Source organism: Arachis stenosperma, chromosome 7 (assembly GCF_014773155.1).
Source record: "Arachis stenosperma cultivar V10309 chromosome 7, arast.V10309.gnm1.PFL2, whole genome shotgun sequence".
Taxonomy (NCBI): domain Eukaryota; kingdom Viridiplantae; phylum Streptophyta; class Magnoliopsida; order Fabales; family Fabaceae; genus Arachis; species Arachis stenosperma.
The window spans coordinates 5,009,046-5,030,000 of NC_080383.1; the positions used below are offsets into that span (position 1 = coordinate 5,009,046).

Consider the following 20,955-nt stretch of genomic DNA (forward strand, 5'->3'; position numbering starts at 1 on the left):
AGTTCTCTTTAAATCACAATAGTGTCTAACAGAAGAATCCAAGACCAAAATGCACTAGTTGAAAACAAGCAGCCACGGCCCAAGGTTCGGTTTTCATTTTTCACCAATTAATTGTACGGAAACATCAACACTATAATTGTTGTCATTTTCAAAGTTGGTAAGATAGGTTCACCAAATTTTTTTTAATTCTTATTTTGAAATTCATCTCAAATTATCAAAACTATCATATAGTCACAACCTTGTATTATCTCCACTTAAAAGACGTGTTTTACCTTAATTTGCAAGGAAACAAAATCAAACTAGAAAAGTTGATTTAACCCTTTTGATATTATCATAAATTAAACAGCATTATTCCCACGGTCAAATTTTCATTGTTTGCCGACATTGGGTTAACGAACAGAATATTGTTTTCCAATGGGCCAAGTGTTTTTTATAGGCCCACATTTGAAAACGACCAAGACTAAATAGTGACGATGAACTCACACATAGGACAAAATCCATCTACCAAGACCAAAAAAGAAAAGAAAGAACAAAATTCACATCTACCACGAAGAAAGTGACACATGTCGAAAACATTTGACATGTGACTCTGTTGGCCCTTCTGTACAGTTGCCTAACAAGTAATGATACCCTTCTCAATTGGATTGGCCAGCTCAAAAGTTTTAGCAAAATAATACGTGCTTAAATCTGGCTCTTTAATTTGCTGCTCTACCCCACACAGGACCTTACTGTGCACTGCACTCTCTTCCCATTGAACCATCTTCATCAAGTTTATTACGAATTAAAGAACACAAATTGGTATATTTTGTGGAGCATATAATATAGTGAAGTTTTTAAATATATCTAGAACACGGTGTTTCAGTAATTTTAATTATTGGTTTTAATTAATATATATTATATATATTTTTTATAATTAAAATCAACAGTTAAAATTATTAGAACATCGATATATTTAGTACATTTAAAATTCTTCTAATAATATATATATTTTAAGAATGATACTTTTTTATTATTTCATTACCTTAATCCATGCATAATTAGACTCAAATTGAGTAGTTATTTCTAGTTGAAGCTTGTAGTAATTAGTAAAAATAAAAAATTGAAGGGATTTGCCGTGGCACTCGTTTTGACCATTTCATAATGACACAACTCACAAGCAAGTTGAATTCTTTGTATTTATTGGGAATGGATCCTCTCCGGTAAAAAAAATTAGATGGTGTCAATTGTGATCTCTCACTTTTCAATGCTTTTTTTTATATTTAATTTTGACTCCACTTATAAAATTAACAGTGAGAGATCACACTGCATTTTTTCAAGTATTAAAAAAATTAGAGAAGATCCATTTTCGTATTTATTTATTTATTTTATTCTTCGGGGGTACACAAACTGACATCCAGAGGATAAAATGGCTCCAATTAAGGGTTGCATTTAAGTTGGTCAATATGATTGGATTGGAAGATTCAGGTTTGATACTTTGATTCAAAAGCCATAAAGCCCACCACTTATAGGATTCTTTTTCTATTAGATTTGAATTTGACTCTAAATTTTGGATATATGAATATTATATGAGTATTTTGGTTCGTTTACTTTGTATGCTTCTGTAGTATTATTCTAAGGAATTAATTATTAAACTTCCGGTTTAATGAATATATTTGTGCAAACCAAAAAAACAAAAAATAAAAAAATAAAATAACAGTTTGTTTCCATTTTCAAAATATTATCGAATTATATTTTATAAAAGTGTGAATTTTGACTATAAAAAATCGTTATAATAAATTAAAAATAGATCATCTTCAATTTTTTTAACACTTAAATAATTAGAATATTTATTGTAAATTTTAAAAAATAAATGTTTATGCAGATAAATTGGTCTCATTAGAACATATATTTCAGTTAGAATGTCATTTTTTTTTTACTATTTTCACGTTTACTTTTTTAAACTTTCATGTAGACTTCCATAGAATTGTATTTTCTAAAATAATTTCTGTTTATTTTTCTTTTTTTCTGGACTTTATATTTCGTTATCTATCAAAAAGAATATAATACTCCCTCTTTTTAATAACAAGTGTTTATTTTAATGTTATTTTTACTATTGAATTATTTATCATTTTTGTATTTTTATAATTCATATTTATTAAAAATAAAAAATATTATTTATACATTGAAAAAAATTATTAAAATTAATCATTAATATAATATATATAAATATATATGTGATTTAATTTATTTTTAATATATATTTTATACTAATAATTAATTTTGATGACTAATTTTAATATATACGTAACATAATTGATTAAAAATATATTCATAAATGTTATAATTTAAAAAATAAAATTTATTGTGGTTAATAAATTTGGTATCATACATATTATTTTTTGATTCCGCTTAAATTGATGTGAAATTATAATAGGAAGTGGGGCCCAGAAGAATGCAGCAACAAATAATTGGTGATAGAGTGGCACGCAGCGTATGATCCCCAGCTCGGCGTCGTTCCACAATCATGAAAACGAGCAATCATGATCTGAGCTTCCGATTTTGTCTCAGAGACGCATCAACTTATCGATGAAGAGACGAAGACGAAGAAGAACGAAACAACATCTTCATCATCATCATAATTCAGAATAAGAAAGCAACGATTTTTTCATATGGCTTTGTCAAAACAGAACTTCACTGGTCTCGTCCTAGCTTTGGTTTCAAGTGCCTTCATTGGTGCTAGCTTCATCATCAAGAAGCAAGGTCTCAGAAGAGCTGCTGCTATTTCTGGTGTTAGGGCTGGTTCGTCAATTCCAATTTCTCATCCTTTTCTTTTTGTTCCCTATCGATTTCTCAATTTATTTCTTTATTTGTAGGTGTTGGTGGCTATTCTTATCTATTGGAGCCACTCTGGTGGGTGGGGATGATTACAAGTAAGCTCCCAATGTTTGTTTGTTTGTTTGATTTTATATTTGTTAGCTGGATTTTCTGTTACTTCAGTGGATATTATTCTCCTCGTTATTGGTTTTGATTTGATTCAATGATCTTATTATGGCTTAATTGGATCAGAAGGGAAAGTTTGTATTAAATAAGTTAGGTTGAAGTCATTTCATTTTGCATTGGTCTCTGGATTCTGGATTTGATATAGTATTTGAGTATTGGCTATTGATGGTTATTAGAATAGAGTCAGATTTAGCTGACTTCTTGCAGAATCTATTTCTTTGTGGTTTTTCTTTAGTGATTGTTGGAGAGATTGCAAATTTTGTTGCCTATGCATTTGCCCCAGCAGTTCTAGTTACCCCTCTTGGCGCATTGAGCATTATCGTGAGGTATTCGGCTTTACCTTTTCTTCTCTAGTTGGAGTGAAGACAATATTAACCTCTAACTTCGGCTTTACCTTTTGCATGGCGATGGCATTTGTTAGTGCTGTTTTGGCTCAGATTATCCTGAAAGAGAAGCTACACCCGATTGGGGTCTTGGGATGTATAATGTGCATTGCCGGTTCCATCATTATCGTGATTCATGCTCCTAGGGAGCAACCTATCAAATCTGTTCTGGAAATATGGAGTATGGCAACTCAACCAGGTTAGAATTGCGCTTCCTTTCTTTCTTTCAAATCATCATAGTTCCTTGATAACCAAGGTATTGTCCCTGCATGCAGCATTTCTGGTATATGTTGGATCGGTGGTTGTATTGGTATTCATTCTGGTCTTCCATTTCGCACCAAGATGTGGGCATACCAATGTGCTAGTTTATACTGGCATTTGTTCATTAATGGGTTCCCTCTCTGTAAGTGAATTAACTTTTCTCTATCTTGTTAAGTCATCTGTTAAATAAATAAATAAATAATTGATCTAAACTTCAAAAGTTTATTTACTCAACAATATTTTTCGCAAAACGCACATGCAACCTGAGGAACATGGTTTATTGTTGAAAATAATTGGCTTTTTGCTATTTGCTGGCATTATATTTGTAAGACCTGTGTTCTAATAGTGAATTTCATTAATGAAGTGTCAGCTTCCATGTAAGTTTCTGTGTTAAGTTATTTATAAGTACTACAATGTTTTAGAATTTTCTCCTCTTCCATCAGTTATGTGGTGAATTATTTCTTGTGGAATAACTTTTGATATTTATTGTGAAATGTTTTTTTGTAGTGAGTGTGCCACACTGCAAAGATAAGATGTCTAGTCTTATATGAAATGGTTGTGATTTTGCAGGTGATGAGTGTCAAAGCCCTTGGGACTTCTTTGAAATTAACATTTGAAGGGAAAAACCAGTTAATCTATCCACAGACATGGTTTTTCATGTTAGTTGTGGCTTTTTGTGTCATTATGCAGATGAATTATCTTAATAAGGTTTGTTAACTCGATTTCTCTTGAGATTAGCACTCGGGCCTCTATTCTTCTGCAAACATTTTTGAGATCATTTGTGATTGGTGTATAAATCTGTGTTTTTCTGCCAACATGCTCGTAAGTGATGGAATAGTGACTGATTTTTGAAAATTTTCTATTTGATTTAGCATGTTAGAAAAAAAAGAAAAAAAAAGGGCGGTCTTGGCCCCAGTATTTAATATAATCCATATCTTTAAGTGTGACCAATGATTTATTTAGTGAATAGCAAATTTTTTCTACAACTTGTGAGTATCAATGTATCATTGACCATGTTATAAAACATGCGCGAAGTCTTGCATTGTCTACTCTTGTAAGAACCATTCTCCTTCGTTTGGGTTTGATTGTAAATATTATACAATAAAGCCTTATCTCACTTGGTGTGGTCGGCTACATAGATCAAATGATGTCAGAGCGCCCTGTAATAGATAATCATATTTGTCATAGATATTATGTTTTTGAGAAAAGAAAACAAAAATGAAGAAAAAAAAAAAGTCATGTATAAAGTTAAAATGAAAATGATGTTTGATTGTTTGTTAGATCAGTTATATTGATAAAAACCTCTCAGTGACATAATAATCCATTAAATTCTGTGATGTTTGTATTCATATATCTTGTTGAAAATGTTGTCTCAATTTTATTTAGTGGAACATGAATAATTGCCATACTTTATATTTGTTTTGTGAATTACACACAATTTTTGCAATTTGAAATCAACTATGCTTAACTAATGTAACGTAATTGTAATATTTCAGGCTCTTGACACCTTCAACACTGCAGTAGTTTCTCCTATATACTATGTCATGTTCACAACACTTACAATCCTAGCTAGTGTGATAATGTTCAAGGTATCATCAGCTAATTTTGGCATTTAATGTAAAATGTTCTTCTTTTCCATGGAGTGCCTAATTACCTTTCGAAATAATTCTCACAGGACTGGGATGGCCAAGGTGGTGGAACTATTGTTTCAGAAATATGTGGCTTTATCGTTGTGATTTCTGGCACGATATTGTTACATGCAACCAAGGACTTTGATAGAAACTCTTCTTTTAGAGGTATGGTGAATTTGATCATGAGACCTAATTTGGGTACTATTATCTCGCTGGCCCGATTGCTGTCTAGGACCATAATTAATATTTTCTTGATTGCATACCTTGAACCAAATGCAGGTAGTCAACCTTCGTCGCCTACGTTATCTGTCCGCCTTTTCAACGGAAATGGAGAATTATTACTTAAGGAAGATGAGGAAAACATATCTCCTGGTAGTATGTGTGCAAGAAGACAATAATTGTACTAGATTGTTCAATGGTTTGATCCGTAAAAGGAAGTCCCAATTCGTTTAATCATTGAGGGAAGATAAACCCCCTTCGACCGGAGAGTCCAAAGGACTTGTTAAGTAGATGATACAAAGAGGTAGCTGCATGTACTATTGAAACCATAGAATGATGGGGGATTTCAGAAGCAATGCAGGAATTTATTCACTGAGATGAGAAGATGGTTGGGGTTCCAAACTTCCGTATTGTACATTGGTGTCTACATTTGCAGGTTTTCTTCTGGCAAACGGTTTTGCTCACTTTTTTCAAAAAGTAGTGAATATTTCTGTAAGTAGTCACTGGCTTGAGACTAGTTTAAATATTGAACCTAGAAATTTGAGCGGGGAATAGAGATTATTAGTTTGTCAAAACCATCTGCATAGTGGGTTTGTTTTTTCCTTTTACATATATTATTTTTTAATTTTTTGTTTGGCTTAGCATAAGGATTTTCATTTGTGGCTTTGTAAGTATGATTAGTTCAAAGTTATAAACAATATTCTTTTGATGCAGTGATAAACAGCTCGTTAATGTTTCTTAACGAATGAATATTATGGCACAAGTAGGTAGGTATGAAGCATAGGCTCATAGTTTGAATTTTGAACATGTTTGAAGAAGCCAAGAAGGGAACCTTTCCTCTAAGAGGTTGGTTCCAATGTACCATACTACCATTCAATGCTAATTAGACACATCTCAAAGCAATTTCCATGGCCTTTCCTCACCTAAACCTTTTTGCCTGTCTCACTTCTCCACCAAGTACAATCTTGTCTTGAGAAAAGACAAATATCATGGCAAGAAGTTCATTAGTTTTGGTAATACTACTAGTAATTGCAAACTACACTTTTTTTTTTTACTCATCATTAAATACTTATTAAATAAAAAGTATTACACTATGTGTTAATGAAATAATTTTTTATTTATTTATTATATTTTATATCAATCATTCAAATTTATAATTTATGATTTAAAATTTAGTATATTATTATTATTATTATTATTAAAAAAAAGTAAAAAGGAATGGATTTATGATGGTATTAATAAAGTACACTATTTTAATAAACATAAATATAACAAAAATAAGAATAACTATAATAATTCATTGTTATATAAAAGGGAAAGTTATGAGATTTTTTAATTCTTAGAAGCAAAAATTAGTTTGACAAGTATCTACGGTTAAAATTTAAAAATAATCTTAATTTCTTAAAACTAAAAAATACGATCACAAAACTTCATAAGACAGCTTCCAATTGGATGTACAAAATTTGACGTAAGAAGAAAGTCTTCTCTTTTCTTTTCTTAAACCCTTTTTTTAATTATTTTATTATCAGCGAAGAAAGATTTTTTGTCGGTCATTTCTTCAGCGATTCGTGAAACTCAGCTCAACTCGGTGGAAACTCGGTGGTTTTTGTTGAATGGCGAAGCTTGAAGCGAAGCTCGGAATGATAGTTGACTCCGTTGGTAACTTCTTCTCCGGCAAAGACCAGCTTCCCTGGTGTGACCCTGACATCGTCGCTGTAAGCCTTTTCTTTTTCTCGATTCCATTTTCTTCATTCAGAATTGATATCAACTTGTGATTTCTTGTTATCTATTGGTCGTGATTTCAGTCTTGATGTTTAGGTCAAAATCAAGTAAGCGCTTGCAATAGGTTTAGGGTTTAGGGTTTAGATATAAATCAATCACATATCTTTTGTTACTTTAGTTAAGGAGGAGGAATTGCAGCTTCTATGAAACAATTCCCTGTTGTGATGGATCATTGTGTAATCAGTTAAAGCTATAGCTTGGAGCATGATATGTTTCGTTCACAAAAGAAATTGTTGATAACAATTGAAACCTCCTTGTCTTTTTATTGTTCCTTTGCTGCTTTTTATAACTCGAGTTTTTGTGCAGGGGTGTGAGAGGGAGGTTGCTGAGGCTGGGAAGCAATCCGATGAGTTCTTGCAGGAGTGTCTCTTGCGATTATCGTGGGCTCTTGTTCACTCCAAACGATCGCAGGATGTACAACGTGGGATAGCAATGCTTGAAGGTGGCTCCGAATTTCCTTACCTTTTGAGTTTTAAACATAAGAGTGTATATTCTGCTTAGTATTGCTGTTGAGTTCTGTTTTTTCATGCAATTTTGATTATCTCAAAATGACTTATGAATGCCAGGATCTTTGCCTAATACATCCGATCCACTACAGCAAAGGGAGAAGCTGTATCTTCTGGCTGTTGGATATTATCGAAGTGGTGACTATTCAAGGAGTAGGGATCTCGTGGAGAGGTGCCTAATGGTATGTTCTATAAGCAAATAATAAAATCTTTAGTCTGCCCCTTTTTTCATGGTTAGATCAACCCCTTTACTTATATAGCATGCTGATTTTAGTGTTATTTTAGTTAGAAAAAATCACCTCCTGGCAAGTTCTGCCATTGATTTAAAAATGGTCCCAATAATCAGCAGAATAAGCTGAGGTGTTTCATTATTTATGAATGAATGTTTTAGCAGAGGTCTTTATTTTATATTGTAATATCTTCCAATATAAATTTCAATGTATACCTGCCATTTGTACCCTGTGTTACTACATATACATGAGACATCATATCTTGAAAAAGAATCTGAATCTGTATATTTCACTGTAATAATTTCCTAGTAGAAAGAAATACAATATGATCTGAGTAGTTAAGATTTACTATTCTCTGGTGAGTATTGTGAATTTGTGATGTTGAGAATTTCCTTGTCATTATATCTGATTAAGATTAAACCACCTTGAACACACTCAGACGCACATCAGATTTTAAGTTAGAACTCTGAAAGAGGGGGAATTGATCACTAGAGTCATGCATCTTTCTATGCTTCTTTTCCTTTACATATACTTGAGTCTTCGACTCTTCAGTGCATATCATTACATGCTTTCTTCCGCAGATTGCACCAGATTGGAGGCAGGCAGTGACACTCAAGAAGGCAATTGAGGATCGGATTACAAAAGGTTCCAATAAATTATTTTGATAATTTCACTAAACTACTGCCTCTGTTTTCATTTTGAGAAAGAGAAAATGGGGATATTCACTCCGATATATTACACTGATACGGTTACTTTTTCGCTCATTGCAGATGGTGTTATTGGCCTAGGCATTGCTGCAACTGCTGTAGGATTGATAGCAGGTGGGATTGCAGCAGCAGTGTCTCGCAAGAAGTGATAGAATCCTTGATATTTTGCTAATATATGCAGAGGCAGCAAACTTTATATATGTGAATTTGCTGGATACTACTTTTTCCCCTAAGAACCATTGTGTCAAAAATATACGTTGTTTAGACCCTACATTGAGAGATATTGCGTGTGAATGAATCTGTAGTTTCTATCTGATGTTATCTCTTTGTAAATCATATTCCTTTTGATTGAAAAAAGAAAGGGTTGCATATTGCCATGTTCACATAATGGATTCTACAATAGAGTTTATGCATATGCAAATACGTTTTAGACCCTAATATGCATATGCATGATGATTAGATTTTTGTACTCAGAGAGCTTTTTTTTAAATAAAAACAAAAATTAATATATTTTTATTATATCTAATTGGCGAATGCAAATACGCTCTGCGAAAATTACTCTCTAGAAAATGACCTACCATACAAATTAACAAGTTTCGGATTTTTATTTTTTTATAATCTTATAAAATGTATTTAATCTGATTAGTAGATTTTTTTAATTTAAATTATTGATATAAGAGTAATACCTCAAGAATTTACCATCCGACAGTTTTGTCCCCACAAAATTTAATTGAGATTTTGACCCTGAAGTTTTCAGATATCCACCAGATACGTCCCTAAAACCGTTTGATCCGGTTAAAGTGGTGACGTGTCAGGTTAACTGCGACATGTCATCTCCAGGACATTTTGGTCCCATCAACGCTGGACAAAATGACGTCGTATTGGAATCAGGGGCAAAACGACGTCGTTTTGGGGAGGACAAATTCGTCCCCACTTAGACAAAGAATGCAAACGGCGCGTTTTCATGTGGGGGGACCTATTTGTCTTATAATAGTATCTTAGGGGACCTATTTGACCTATAATTCATAATGTTAAAAGAAGCTATATTTACTTCAACACAAACCTTAAAAACACATTGACATTAGTCTGTTCATTTATCAAATGGTAACATAAACCCGAGAACCCAAACATGTTAACCACACAAATATTTAACTTCAATAGCAACACAACCAAATCAAATCAAAAGAAGGTTTATTTTTTTCAACATAAACTAAACGAAACCATTTTAAACAACATAAAGTCTTCTTCCTCCAATATAATAAAAGGTGGTAACATAACTAAGACAACAACTTTCACACTAATTTTTAGAAGCGTCATTTCTTGAAAGACTGGTTCAACCCTGGTGTTGGAATGAATTTGAATAACTTAGATATTGTGCCACTGGTTGCAGCTGATATTGTCTCAGCACTAATACTCCCCGGATTTTTGGCCATAATTACTGTCTCCTTTGAACGTCTAAAAGAAAGCTGATATTGGAATAAACAGTATTGTTATCACCATGTTTCACACAGAGTTCAACTGCTTACATTAAGCCACTTATAATCCAAAGGTATGCCCCTTGTAAGTGGCTTAATGTAAGCAGTTGAACTCTGTATGAAACATGGTGATAACAATACTGTTGATTCCAAGCTCAGCTTTCTTTTAGACGTCCAAAGGAGACAGTAATTAGGGCCAAGAATTCGGGGAGTGTTAGTGTTGAGACAATATCAGCTGCAACTAGTGGCACAGTATCTAAGTTGTTCAAATTCATTCCAACACCAGGGTTGAACCAGTCTTTCAAGAAATGATGCTTCTAAAAATTAGTGTGAAAGTTGTTGTCTTAGTTATATTACCACCTTTTGTTATGTTAGAGGAAGAAGACTTAATGTTGTTTAGAATGATTTCGTTTAGTTTATGTTGAAGAAAATGAACCTTCTTTTGACTTGATTTGGATTGTGTTGCTATTGAGGCCAAATATTTATTTGGTTAACATGTTTGGGTTCTCAGGTTTATGTTACCATTTTGATAAATGAACATACCAATGTCAATGTGTTTTTAAGGTTTGCGTTGAAGTAAATATAGCTTCTTTTAACATCACGAATTATAGGTCAAATAGGTCCCCTAAGATACTATTATAAGCCAAATAGGTCCCCCACATGAAAATGGCGCTGTTTGTATTCTTTGTCTAAGTGGGGACGAATTTGTCCTCCCTAAAACGATGTCGTTTTGTCCCTGGTTCCAATACGACGTCGTTTTGTCCAGCGTGGATGGGGACCAAAATGTCCTGGAGGTGACATGTCGTAGTTAACCTGACACGTCACCACTTTAACCGGATCAAACGGTTTTGGGGACGTATCAGGTGGATATCTTAAAACCTCAGGGTCGAAATCTTAGTTAAATTTTGTGGGGGACAAAACTGTCGGATAGTAAATTTTTTGGGGACCTATTTGGGGTATTATTCTTGATATAAATTAAAATTTGTTTAATTAACAAAGAATATAAATAAAGTTTTAAACGAGTTTAATTTGAGAACTTTACAGTTTATACAACTTATGATCATTACAAGACCTATCATTAACTACTTAAGACAGGTTGTGATCCAACAACCGCTAAGTTGCTGTGTGTTCCAAAATGATCTTATTACATCTCTCAGATTAGCTGCTTCTTCCCACTGCCCTGCACCTGCATAGATTCTTATGATCTCTTTCCAGGAGAAGTTTGGCAAATTGTTCTTCCTATTGATAGATTACCATGCACTGATGCACCGCTGCTCAGGCGCTGAACGTTGAAATGGCTCCAAAGTCCAAAGTGACCACCTTCAATCACTCCTTTTGTCTCATCAGGTATCTGCTGCGACCCAACAGATCAACTATGCAAGAAAAATTATTCAAACTAAACTTGCATGGCTGCAAGCTGAAAGAACTGTAGTGAAGGGAGCATGTTCTGGTTTGATCCCAGGTGTGGTTTGCCTCGAAACAGCACATAGCTTCTTCGTCTAGCCCGGGTTGCGCACAAGCGGATATCAGAGCAATCTATGAGTGAGATTGTATCTCTTTCAACCATTGCATTGAAAACTCCCAAAGACATGTCTAAGGATTCACATTTGGCATATATTGTCACCAAAGGGTTGCCTAAAGAAACTTCTGAAGAACAGATGCTCAAAATAAGACTGAGGGTGTATGCATTTGGCTTGAGATTTGTATCAAGCTATGCAGAGAACTTATCCAACCCTTGCAAAACAGCAAAAGGTATCCATTTACATTTATCAAAAACCCAGATATCATGTTCCAAGATATCAAACTTTTGTAAGGAAAATCAGAGAAAATTTGAAAGAAACATTTTATGAGATATCATGATATTTGTATCCTTCAAGAAGAAAGTTATAAGTGATAGAGTATAATATTCTCAACGTTACTTATCTATTATCTGTCAAATCATATTATACTTTTATTGATTATTTTTTATTTTTTATGAAATTAATTTTAATACACTGATACATATGTATTCAACTGTATTAAAATTTTTTTACACAGCAAATGCATTAAAATTAAATTCATTTTTATGCAACATAATAAAATATAAAAAGAACTATACTTTAGTGATTAAAGCTTTAAGTTGAGACCACTTCATTACAAAAATGAAAAGGGAAATTCTGCTGTGCTTATATCAAAGATAAGCATAGTATGTTGATATTGCATGTCAACGTTAGGCAAAGACACGTCAATAGTAAAATCACAGCCGTGCACAAAGAAGAACGGAACCGTTCTGCTTAAGAATTTTATTAGGGACAATGGTGTAATGATTTGGTTAAATAAGCAAGTCATTAGAAGTAGGTTCAGTGGGCCGTTGTTTAACGGACTTCTATTGTTTTTTTTTTTCGGTGACAGACTTCTTTTGTTTGAGAATGTGTTGTATACTTTTCTAGGAGGCCCTAAAGAAATGGGTAATGTTATCCATGGACAAAAAAATTTATTTGAGGTGGAGTAAGAAAAAGTTATGCGTGGGTTTATTGTATGAATATATGCCACTGTTGAGGTTTTAATAGTCTAAAGTGATTGTGATATTTCTTATATGGGGCTGTGGCCGGGGCCGGTCGTCATCGCTGATATATTCGTCACCGAACTCGGACGCCGCCTCCGATACGAGTCTTGGCTGCGGTGTTTGTCTCCGGCAGAAGAGGCATCAAGTCGCAGTGGGACGTTGTGGGCGTCGTATTGTTCCCTCGAGCGTCGCTGTCAGCTTCGTCGTCACCGTTAACCTACGACGTGCAACCCAATCTGGTGAGTGTTAAGAAATTTTAGTGTTTCTGTTTTAATTTAGTTGACGTAATTCATCACTGCAGTCTGATATTTGTGTTGAAAGTTGAATGGGTTAGTGAAATTAGTTAGGTTAAATTAGTTTGTTACGAAAGGGATTTGGTATTGATTGAAAATTGAGTTTATTATCGTGTTGCTGAATAATCAGTTATTTAATATTATTTGCTGTGAAACACGATGGCTTAAGATTGAATCTGTTGTTGTGTTGTTTAGACAGTAACTAAACTAATTTCTTGTTTATGTAAATATGTAAATCATGTTTCTTTGCTGAAAATGATTAGAGTTGAATTTGGTTGATTAGGATGGCAAAATTTTTATGGCAAAATCTTGTAGCTAATAAGAAATTAAGTGAACAACCTTTTCAGGAACAAGATCAGGCTTCACATAGCTAGGCTAACTAGAACCTTGTTTAAAACTCTGAGTAATTGCAACATCCATCAACTTCGAGTTGCAGGTTCTAGCTAATACGAAAATAACTTCACAACCTTTTCAGGAACAAGATCAAGCTTCATATGGATAAGCTAATAACACGTCGGTTAAAACTCTGACTAATTACAAAATCCATCATCAAATAACAATTGATGATTACAACAACTACATACAGAGCACACTTCTAACAATGCAATGACCCACCTAATCTATGACTAAAAGCAACTAATGAACAACAAACATTTTTCACACGAAGAATAGAAAGAGTCACATCCCAGACAGATAACTTTGGAGGGATGAAACCTCCGCCTTAAGTCGTGAGTTCTCCAACTCAAGTTCGCGGACTCTGTTATAGTTGAAGTCGACAACAGTCAATTTAGTTGTTTCCACAATCTTGTTAAGCATCTTTAAAGATGCATCTTGCCTTGCTTTTACTTCCTCAGAGAAGAGAACGCCTCGGGCAATAAGTTCCAGTCCTAAGTGGTTATCTGAAATCACCACTATGAAGCCGACAAGATTGCCCCCTTCCCTCGTGCACGAATCCCTGCGGTAATAACTCGGTGGAGGAAATGATAGAGCCACACACGCCCGCCGCAACATCTCTTCCATGTCCCCGTAACAACGACGTCCTCTTCCATCTTAAGCCAGGGTACTGCAAACCCACATTTGAAATCAACTATAAACAACGGAATTAACCTTACTAAACATTTAAATTTTATTATTCAAGGTTCACAGAGTACATACCTACAATCTCAGAAGAGCTAGTACAACCCCCAACATTAGAAACACTTTTTTCGCCTCTAGTTATGCTCAAACCTTGAAAATAACTGGATAATGTCCCTCTGTTGCCATTGGTTGGTTGGCCACCTCCTCCACGGTCGTCGTCGTCTTCCCCACCGTTGTCTCCTCCGGAGCGCAGCCACTCCACCGCCTCACGCCGCACTTGGAATCCTTTATACTCATTACCCTTGAAACCCGAAACTTGCCTCTTACAATCAACCCAGTTCGTGTAAATTCCCGGAACCCTACCCTTCCTCACAACATAATAGTTATACCTACCACCTTCCATTGAGTCTACACTGAAGCTTCACCTCTCCATAATATAACCCCCTTTTTTTTATAAGCTACCCTCCTTATTCAGATAGGAGAACACGTCTCGTATAACGTGGCATCCTCCATAAAGATTATTGTATTCCCTATAAAGAGCTAACTTGGATTAAAAGTAGTATTTAATTTAGTTATTTTTTGTTTATATATGATTAGGTATTAAAATTGTAAATAAAAATAATTCATTGTTATATTTATTGACAGTGATAAAATTAATTCAAAAAAATTTGGTTTTGATATGGTTGAATTTTAATTTTAATTATCAATCCTAATATTAACATTCACTCAAAATATTTTTAATAAATATCTAAAGAAAATGAAAATATATCTTATAACGCCATTCTAATTTCAAAGTCAATCAAAAAGTAATCAAATATGTACTCTTAGGGGTAGCAAAACCTGCCGGCCCGGCCCAACCTGCCCCGCTCAATAAACGGGGCGGAGCGGGCCGTCCCACCAACTAAAATGGGTTCAAAATGCTAGTCCGTCCCGCTTTTTGGCGGATTGACGGGTTGGCGGGCTACCCCGCTTAACTATTCTTTTTTTTTAAATAAAATTCATTAAAATTAACCAAAAAAAAAATTAAAAAATCAAATACAATAAAAAAATTAAATTATAATATAAATTTTTTTACTATTTTTTTAATTTTAAGTTCAATAAAATTATTCAAAATAATATTAGTCAATAGAATCATATTTATTTTAAAAATAAGTCAAATAATTTCAGCATATATACGGAATTGTAAAATAAAATAAATATACTTAATAATTATAAGAAGAATAAAAATAAAAAATAAAAAAAATTTGTTTAAAAATTTTATAATTATTAATTTTATAATAACAATCACTCTTATATTTAATAATAAAAAAAATCTTCGGCCCGGCGGACCGCCCCGCCAAAATCCGCCAATTTGGCGGTGCGGGTTTAGCGGGTTTTTTAAATTTGGCGGGCTTCAAATCCTAAACCGACCCGTCCTTTTTATCGAATTTTTAATTAAGTTGTTATATTTTTTTTAACTGGATCTCTATAGGTTAAATTTTTTTTCCAGTTAACTCCCTGCCATAAAAATAACGTTTAACATAACAGAATATATTCTGTTTAAAAAACGATATCTTTATGATTGGGTTGGAATACCTAGTTAAACAGACATCTATTTTTGACTTATGAAGAGTAGTAGTATTAATGTTTGGTGCAATTTTCAAAACTAAATCGTTGCTTTCTAAGAAGCTATTTAAAAACTTATAGAGAAGTTAAAAAAATAAATAACTTCTCTCATAGTACTACAACTTTTTATCACATTTTTATATAACAGGCACTTTTAAAACTAAAAATTCAAAAACAAAATAACTTATTTATAAGTTACTTTTAATATAGTCATTTATTACTTAAATTATTTTCTCAAAAGTAGCTTAATTACGTTATTTTCCCAAACTGGACCTTAAACTCTACTAATTAATAAATTGGGTAAAATATATTTTTTGTCCCCGAAATTTGGAAAAAGATTTAAAAATACCTCTAAATTTTATTTTGTTTCAATTTTGTCCTAAAAGTTTTCGATTTGCATCAAATATACTCTCGGAGGCTAAATTTTTAAAAAATTTTAGACCAATATAACAATATTGCATAAAAATTATGCTTGATTTGCTTGTGTTGAGGGTTGTTCTCATGAAATTATTGTTGAACCGATCTTAAATTTTTTGAAAAATCATCCGTCAGGGGTATATTTGATGCAAATAAAAAACTTATGGGACAAAATTCACACAAAATAAAACTTAGGGATATTTTTAAAATTTTTGTCAAACTTTAGAACAAAAAATATACTTTACCCTTATGAATTTTATCTACTATGATGGTTCACGTGCAAACTTTTAAACTGTAATAACTTAACTACTTAACCAAAAAAATGATATATTTATAAGAAGTATGACAATCACTATAGACTATTATAACATCAGCAGTGACATATACTCATACAATAAACCCACGTATGACTTTTTCTTACTCCATCTCAAATAGAATTTTCTGTCCATGAATAACATTACCCATTTCTTTAAGGCCTCCTAGTAAAGTATACAAACACATTCTCAAACAATCATGAGTCCGTCACCCAAAAAAAAAAAAAAGAAATCCGTATAACAATGGCCCACTGAATCTACCTCTAATAACTTCCTTATTTAACCAAACCATTACACCAATGTCCCTAATAAAATTCTTAAGCAGAACGGTTCTTTTCTTTTTTGTGCACAAATGTAAATTTACTATTGACGTGTCTTTGCCTAAGATTGACATGCAATATCAACATATTATGCTTATCTTTGATATAAGCACCGTAGAATTTTCCGAATGAAAAATCCCACATAAGTATCAAACATTAAAAGGGAAGAACTTGGTGAGTTGAAAAAAACGTAAAAAGCAGAGTCCCAAACACACTGTCGAATTCGAATTTGTGGAGTTTGCAATGTTGAGAACCTTGTTGGCGGCACGCAGTTCTCTGAGATCTTCCAGAAAGATCCTAACTTCACTCTCTTCACCTCCTTTCAAATGCTGGGCACCTTCTTACTCTTCGAAGCAGGGTAACGACGATTCGCACGAAACGGTGTCGTTTTTGTTGAGGGACACCGCCCTGCGTTCGAGGCCTCCGAGGTTGCTGGTTGTTCAGCCTCGTCTTCGCCCCGACAGGCTCCTTCAGGCGAAGCTCAACGAAGCTCTGTGCCTCGCGAACTCGCTCGAAGAACAGAGAGATGGGTACTTCCTCACCGATTTCTTCGATAAAGAGTTGCCGCCACACATCGTTGTTCAAAACCCTTCCATGAAAGGCCACAAGGCTCGTGCAGGTTCTTTCTCTTTCAATCTTATGTGCTTGAATTGAATTCAATAGAATGAAATGAAATGAAGCCAGTCACTAATTTAGGAAGGTTGGTTAAGAATGAAGTGTTTGTGTATCATAGAACTAAAGTAATCAAACATGGGAGTTCAACTAAATTTGTGAACTTCAGGTAAATTTGAATAGTAAAACTTAGCTTGTAAACTTTTAAGAATTTGGTGGTAATGCCGCAAGCTCAATTTGGGGGATAAATTTGTAAATTTCAGTGTGACAACCTTTAGCCAGAAGGAATCTAACGTGATGTAATAGAAATTATTGAATGAGATAATAAATGTTCTGTTGTATTGTTTTGTTTTGGTGTTAAGGTTTAAGTGGAGAGTTACTAACTCAATGTTGTTTGGAAATACAATGAAATGGGATAGTAAGACTCAGGTTCTGTTTCGGTGCTATTATTGCATTCGGCTCAAATTGAAGGATAAGAAAATGAAAATTAGAATTGGATAGGATGGTGTGGATTCACTTCATATGTATGTACTTTTTTTTATCAGTTTCATATGCAGACTTGAGATTTGCTCGCAACATTTTGGGCTTGAAACGCATTGTATTTTTGTAATTTGCGTGTTTCGCCTTGTAGATGCATATTTTGGTCCTGGAACAGTGCATAACATCAAATGCCATCTAAATAATGCAGAGTCCAAGGCAATGAAAAGAGCCAACTTCTTCTTTTTCATGTGATTGGTTATTTGGATATTATGGGTATGATTGTGTAAATGTGTAACTATGATGACAGGGTGAAGTGGATGCTGTTTTTGTTAATGCTATACTGTCTGGGGTTCAGCAACGGAATCTTGAGGCAAGTTCTAGCTGTGTGAGCCCCCCCACCCCCCAAATTTTGGAATGCTAAATTGATCTTTTACCAATGCCGTGTGATTTCCAGAGGGCTTGGGATAAACCTGTGCTCGATCGTGTTGGTCTTATAATTGAGATATTCAATGCTCATGCCTTTACAAAAGAAGCAAAACTGCAGGTGCAATTTATGGCTCCTTTGAGCTATCTTATAGTTGATGTTGTTATTGCTAGAATTTCTTGTTTCATTGTAAATGCAAAAATCATTTGCTATTTATGTAGGCTGAACTTGCAGCTCTAACATATAAGAAGTCGAGACTTGTTCGTGTTCGTGGTCCAGGTGGACGCTATACATTTGGAGCTGCTGGAGATGCTGAAGTTGTGAGCGCCAGGGGGTTGGTTTATATTTCCTTAATTTTCTGGTGTTTGGTATCACTTTTTAGCTAGGAAGGAACTTCTCTTCGTGAAGATCAATTAATTTACATCAATTCATTAGAATGCATAAATCTGATTGTATGTGAATATGTGCATCTTCTTGTCTAATCTATTCAGGTAGTAAATTATTGACAATAACATCTAATCTTGATAATTGACAATTTTAGGAGAGGAAGTGGTGGACAAGGCTTTATGAGTGGTGCTGGAGAAACTGAACTTCAGCTTCAGCGACGAAGGTATAACTTTGCTTCTGAAATTTTAGGATACAGTTGTTCTCAAATCCTCTTTTTTTGCTTATCTAGCATATCTTGTTACTTCCTTATTTGCTTCTCTACTCAAGTCATCATATATTTCCACATAACATGTAGTTTGGTTACTGAACTGTGTAATTCTCTTAGAATCTTAGAAAGGAGAAATTATCTATTATCACAAATTGAGGAGGTTCGCCGTACCCGAGCAATACAACGTGCTGGTCGCAAGAGGCATGGAGGTTCATTTGGACAAGGCTTAGCTACTGTTGCTGTTGTTGGGTATACAAATGCTGTAAGTGAATTAAGTTTATTTTGTTTTTCTATTTGTTGCATTTAGCAGTTAGAATCATCACGAATGCCTTTATTACATACTTCTCAGGGGAAATCTACACTAGTTAGTGAGCTATCAAACAGTGATCTCTACAGTGATTGTCGGTAAAACCACCGTTACTAATACCTATATGAATCTATATACTCTAATTCCAATGTAGCTAACTTTTGGTTTTAGATTTTTCATTTTTAAGTATTAAATCTACTGCAGATTGTTTGCAACAGTGGATCCTAGATTAAGAAGTGCTGTGCTGCCTTCGGGGTGATTCAACCTGTAACTTTAACTATTTATTCTAGTATCTATTGCTATACTCTCAGATTTGTACATTTCTTGTGAAAATTGATTATATTGCTTCACTGTCCTAATTTCCATATAGGAGGAAAATGCTTTTTAGCGACACAGTAGGATTTATATCCGATTTGCCTATACAGGTAATTTCAAAGCATGAGCAAATTGCCATGTCCTATACTGTTTTACTGATTTATATTCTTCAATATTCTTCTTCAACAATGAGTCAATGACCCAATGCACATATTTTTCTTTTATGTTTGAAGTTGGTGGAAGCATTTCATGCAACTTTAGAAGAAGTGGTGGAAGCAGACCTGCTTGTGGTAAGATTTTACATACCTATTTCAGTTGAAGTGCGTTTTTTAGTTTTCTATTTTAGGATTTGATTTCTTCTTTCATTCTGGTTCTAAATGCCTGTTTCATAAACTCATAATCCTGGCCAAAAAATAAAATCAAGAAAAAAAAATGGCAACTCAACTTTTTACAAGATTATCCATTTAGAAAACTAGTCTTTTATGTTGCTAAAGACAACTCTAATTGATGAATCTATCATTCCATAAAAGCATGTGGTGGATTCAAGTGCTCCCAATCTTGATGAGCATCGGTCAACAGTTTTTCAAGTTCTTCAACAAATAGGGGTATCAGAAGAGAAGCTTCTGAATATGATTGAAGTTTGGAATAAGGTAATGTAATTTGCATGCCCTTCTACCGAAATGCAACATTTTTTATAATTTTGAAATGTTTTGATTATTAATTTATTTTTGCAAATGCTTAGATTGATATTGAAGAAGAGTGCACAGATGCTGACGAAGCCGACAAATATCTTGATGAGGATGAAGAGTCTGATGTAAAATCCATGGCAACAGAATCCGAGACAGATGTTTGCGAGCAATCAAGGGGAGAATATGAGGCCATGGAAGAAAAAGAAAACTACTCAGATGGTTGGTTATACGACGAGGTTACTATGGTTGACGAAAGTGATTTCGGTTCGCCTTCAAATGCAGATGACCAACAAAATGAGCAGCCTAACAAGAACAAGATCTCGGAAACAGATAGCTTGATAGGACAGAACGGTCCGCACGTCAAAACATCTGCGGTGACTGGAGTTGGTCTACAAGAGTTGCTAGAACTAATAGATGAGAAACTAAGTGCACAGGATGATGAGAAGTTGAAGGGTGCAAAAATAGTGGAAAGAAATATCTTTGAAAGAAAGTGGAGACCCTCACATACACAGGAGGATTCTACCATAGCAGCTGAACAATAGGATACTATAGCATGCTCCATCCTCTGTCATCAATCATGAATGTAGTTTGTTTTAATGAAGAGAAGAGCAAACATGTTTGTTTTCCTTCATTCATAGTGTATTGACCTCATTTTCTGCCTAAATGAATGAATGTATTACATACAATCAGAAATAATCATGTACCTGTTGGAGAGATTGTTGCATAGAA

The 20,955-nt window shown here is 34.0% G+C and overlaps 3 protein-coding genes across 3 annotated transcripts in view; all 3 read left to right on the forward strand.

Moving 5' to 3' along the window:
* Positions 1-2,464: 2,464 nt before the first annotated feature.
* LOC130940254 (probable magnesium transporter NIPA3) lies at positions 2,465-6,219 on the forward strand. The gene is made up of 9 exons (XM_057868350.1): positions 2,465-2,778; positions 2,853-2,909; positions 3,215-3,305; positions 3,401-3,561; positions 3,638-3,765; positions 4,194-4,331; positions 5,120-5,212; positions 5,299-5,419; positions 5,534-6,219. Exons 1-9 carry the CDS (start codon positions 2,649-2,651, stop codon positions 5,650-5,652), a joined length of 1,038 nt encoding a protein of 345 aa, XP_057724333.1. The 5' UTR covers positions 2,465-2,648; the 3' UTR covers positions 5,653-6,219.
* A 690-nt stretch (positions 6,220-6,909) lies between these two features.
* LOC130940409 (mitochondrial fission 1 protein A-like) lies at positions 6,910-9,069 on the forward strand. The gene is made up of 5 exons (XM_057868539.1): positions 6,910-7,188; positions 7,562-7,697; positions 7,822-7,943; positions 8,573-8,636; positions 8,762-9,069. Exons 1-5 carry the CDS (start codon positions 7,087-7,089, stop codon positions 8,845-8,847), a joined length of 510 nt encoding a protein of 169 aa, XP_057724522.1. The 5' UTR covers positions 6,910-7,086; the 3' UTR covers positions 8,848-9,069.
* A 7,813-nt stretch (positions 9,070-16,882) lies between these two features.
* Positions 16,883-20,955, forward strand: part of LOC130940224 (GTP-binding protein At3g49725, chloroplastic) — a 4,097-nt gene continuing 24 nt past the window's right edge. The window contains exons 1-13 of the mRNA XM_057868304.1: positions 16,883-17,363; positions 17,988-18,052; positions 18,144-18,206; positions 18,291-18,380; positions 18,482-18,594; positions 18,802-18,870; positions 19,033-19,177; positions 19,265-19,320; positions 19,427-19,477; positions 19,593-19,647; positions 19,771-19,827; positions 20,068-20,187; positions 20,280-20,955. The exon at positions 20,280-20,955 is cut by the window's right edge and continues 24 nt beyond it. Coding sequence (XP_057724287.1) covers positions 16,988-17,363; positions 17,988-18,052; positions 18,144-18,206; positions 18,291-18,380; positions 18,482-18,594; positions 18,802-18,870; positions 19,033-19,177; positions 19,265-19,320; positions 19,427-19,477; positions 19,593-19,647; positions 19,771-19,827; positions 20,068-20,187; positions 20,280-20,768 — 1,749 coding nt within the window. The 5' untranslated portion in view covers positions 16,883-16,987 and the 3' untranslated portion in view covers positions 20,769-20,955. The remainder of the gene's footprint in view (positions 17,364-17,987; positions 18,053-18,143; positions 18,207-18,290; positions 18,381-18,481; positions 18,595-18,801; positions 18,871-19,032; positions 19,178-19,264; positions 19,321-19,426; positions 19,478-19,592; positions 19,648-19,770; positions 19,828-20,067; positions 20,188-20,279) is intronic.

Coding starts and splice junctions, on each gene's coding strand:
- LOC130940254 (XM_057868350.1), top strand. CDS start 2,649: ATGGCTTTGTCAAAACAGAACTTCACTGGTCTCGTCCTAGCTTTGGTT. Junction 2,779..2,852: donor TATTTCTGGTGTTAGGGCTG/GTTCGTCAATTC, acceptor CTTTATTTGTAG/GTGTTGGTGGCTATTCTTAT. Junction 5,420..5,533: donor TAGAAACTCTTCTTTTAGAG/GTATGGTGAATT, acceptor AACCAAATGCAG/GTAGTCAACCTTCGTCGCCT.
- LOC130940409 (XM_057868539.1), top strand. CDS start 7,087: ATGGCGAAGCTTGAAGCGAAGCTCGGAATGATAGTTGACTCCGTTGGT. Junction 7,189..7,561: donor GTGACCCTGACATCGTCGCT/GTAAGCCTTTTC, acceptor GTTTTTGTGCAG/GGGTGTGAGAGGGAGGTTGC. Junction 7,698..7,821: donor TGGGATAGCAATGCTTGAAG/GTGGCTCCGAAT, acceptor TATGAATGCCAG/GATCTTTGCCTAATACATCC.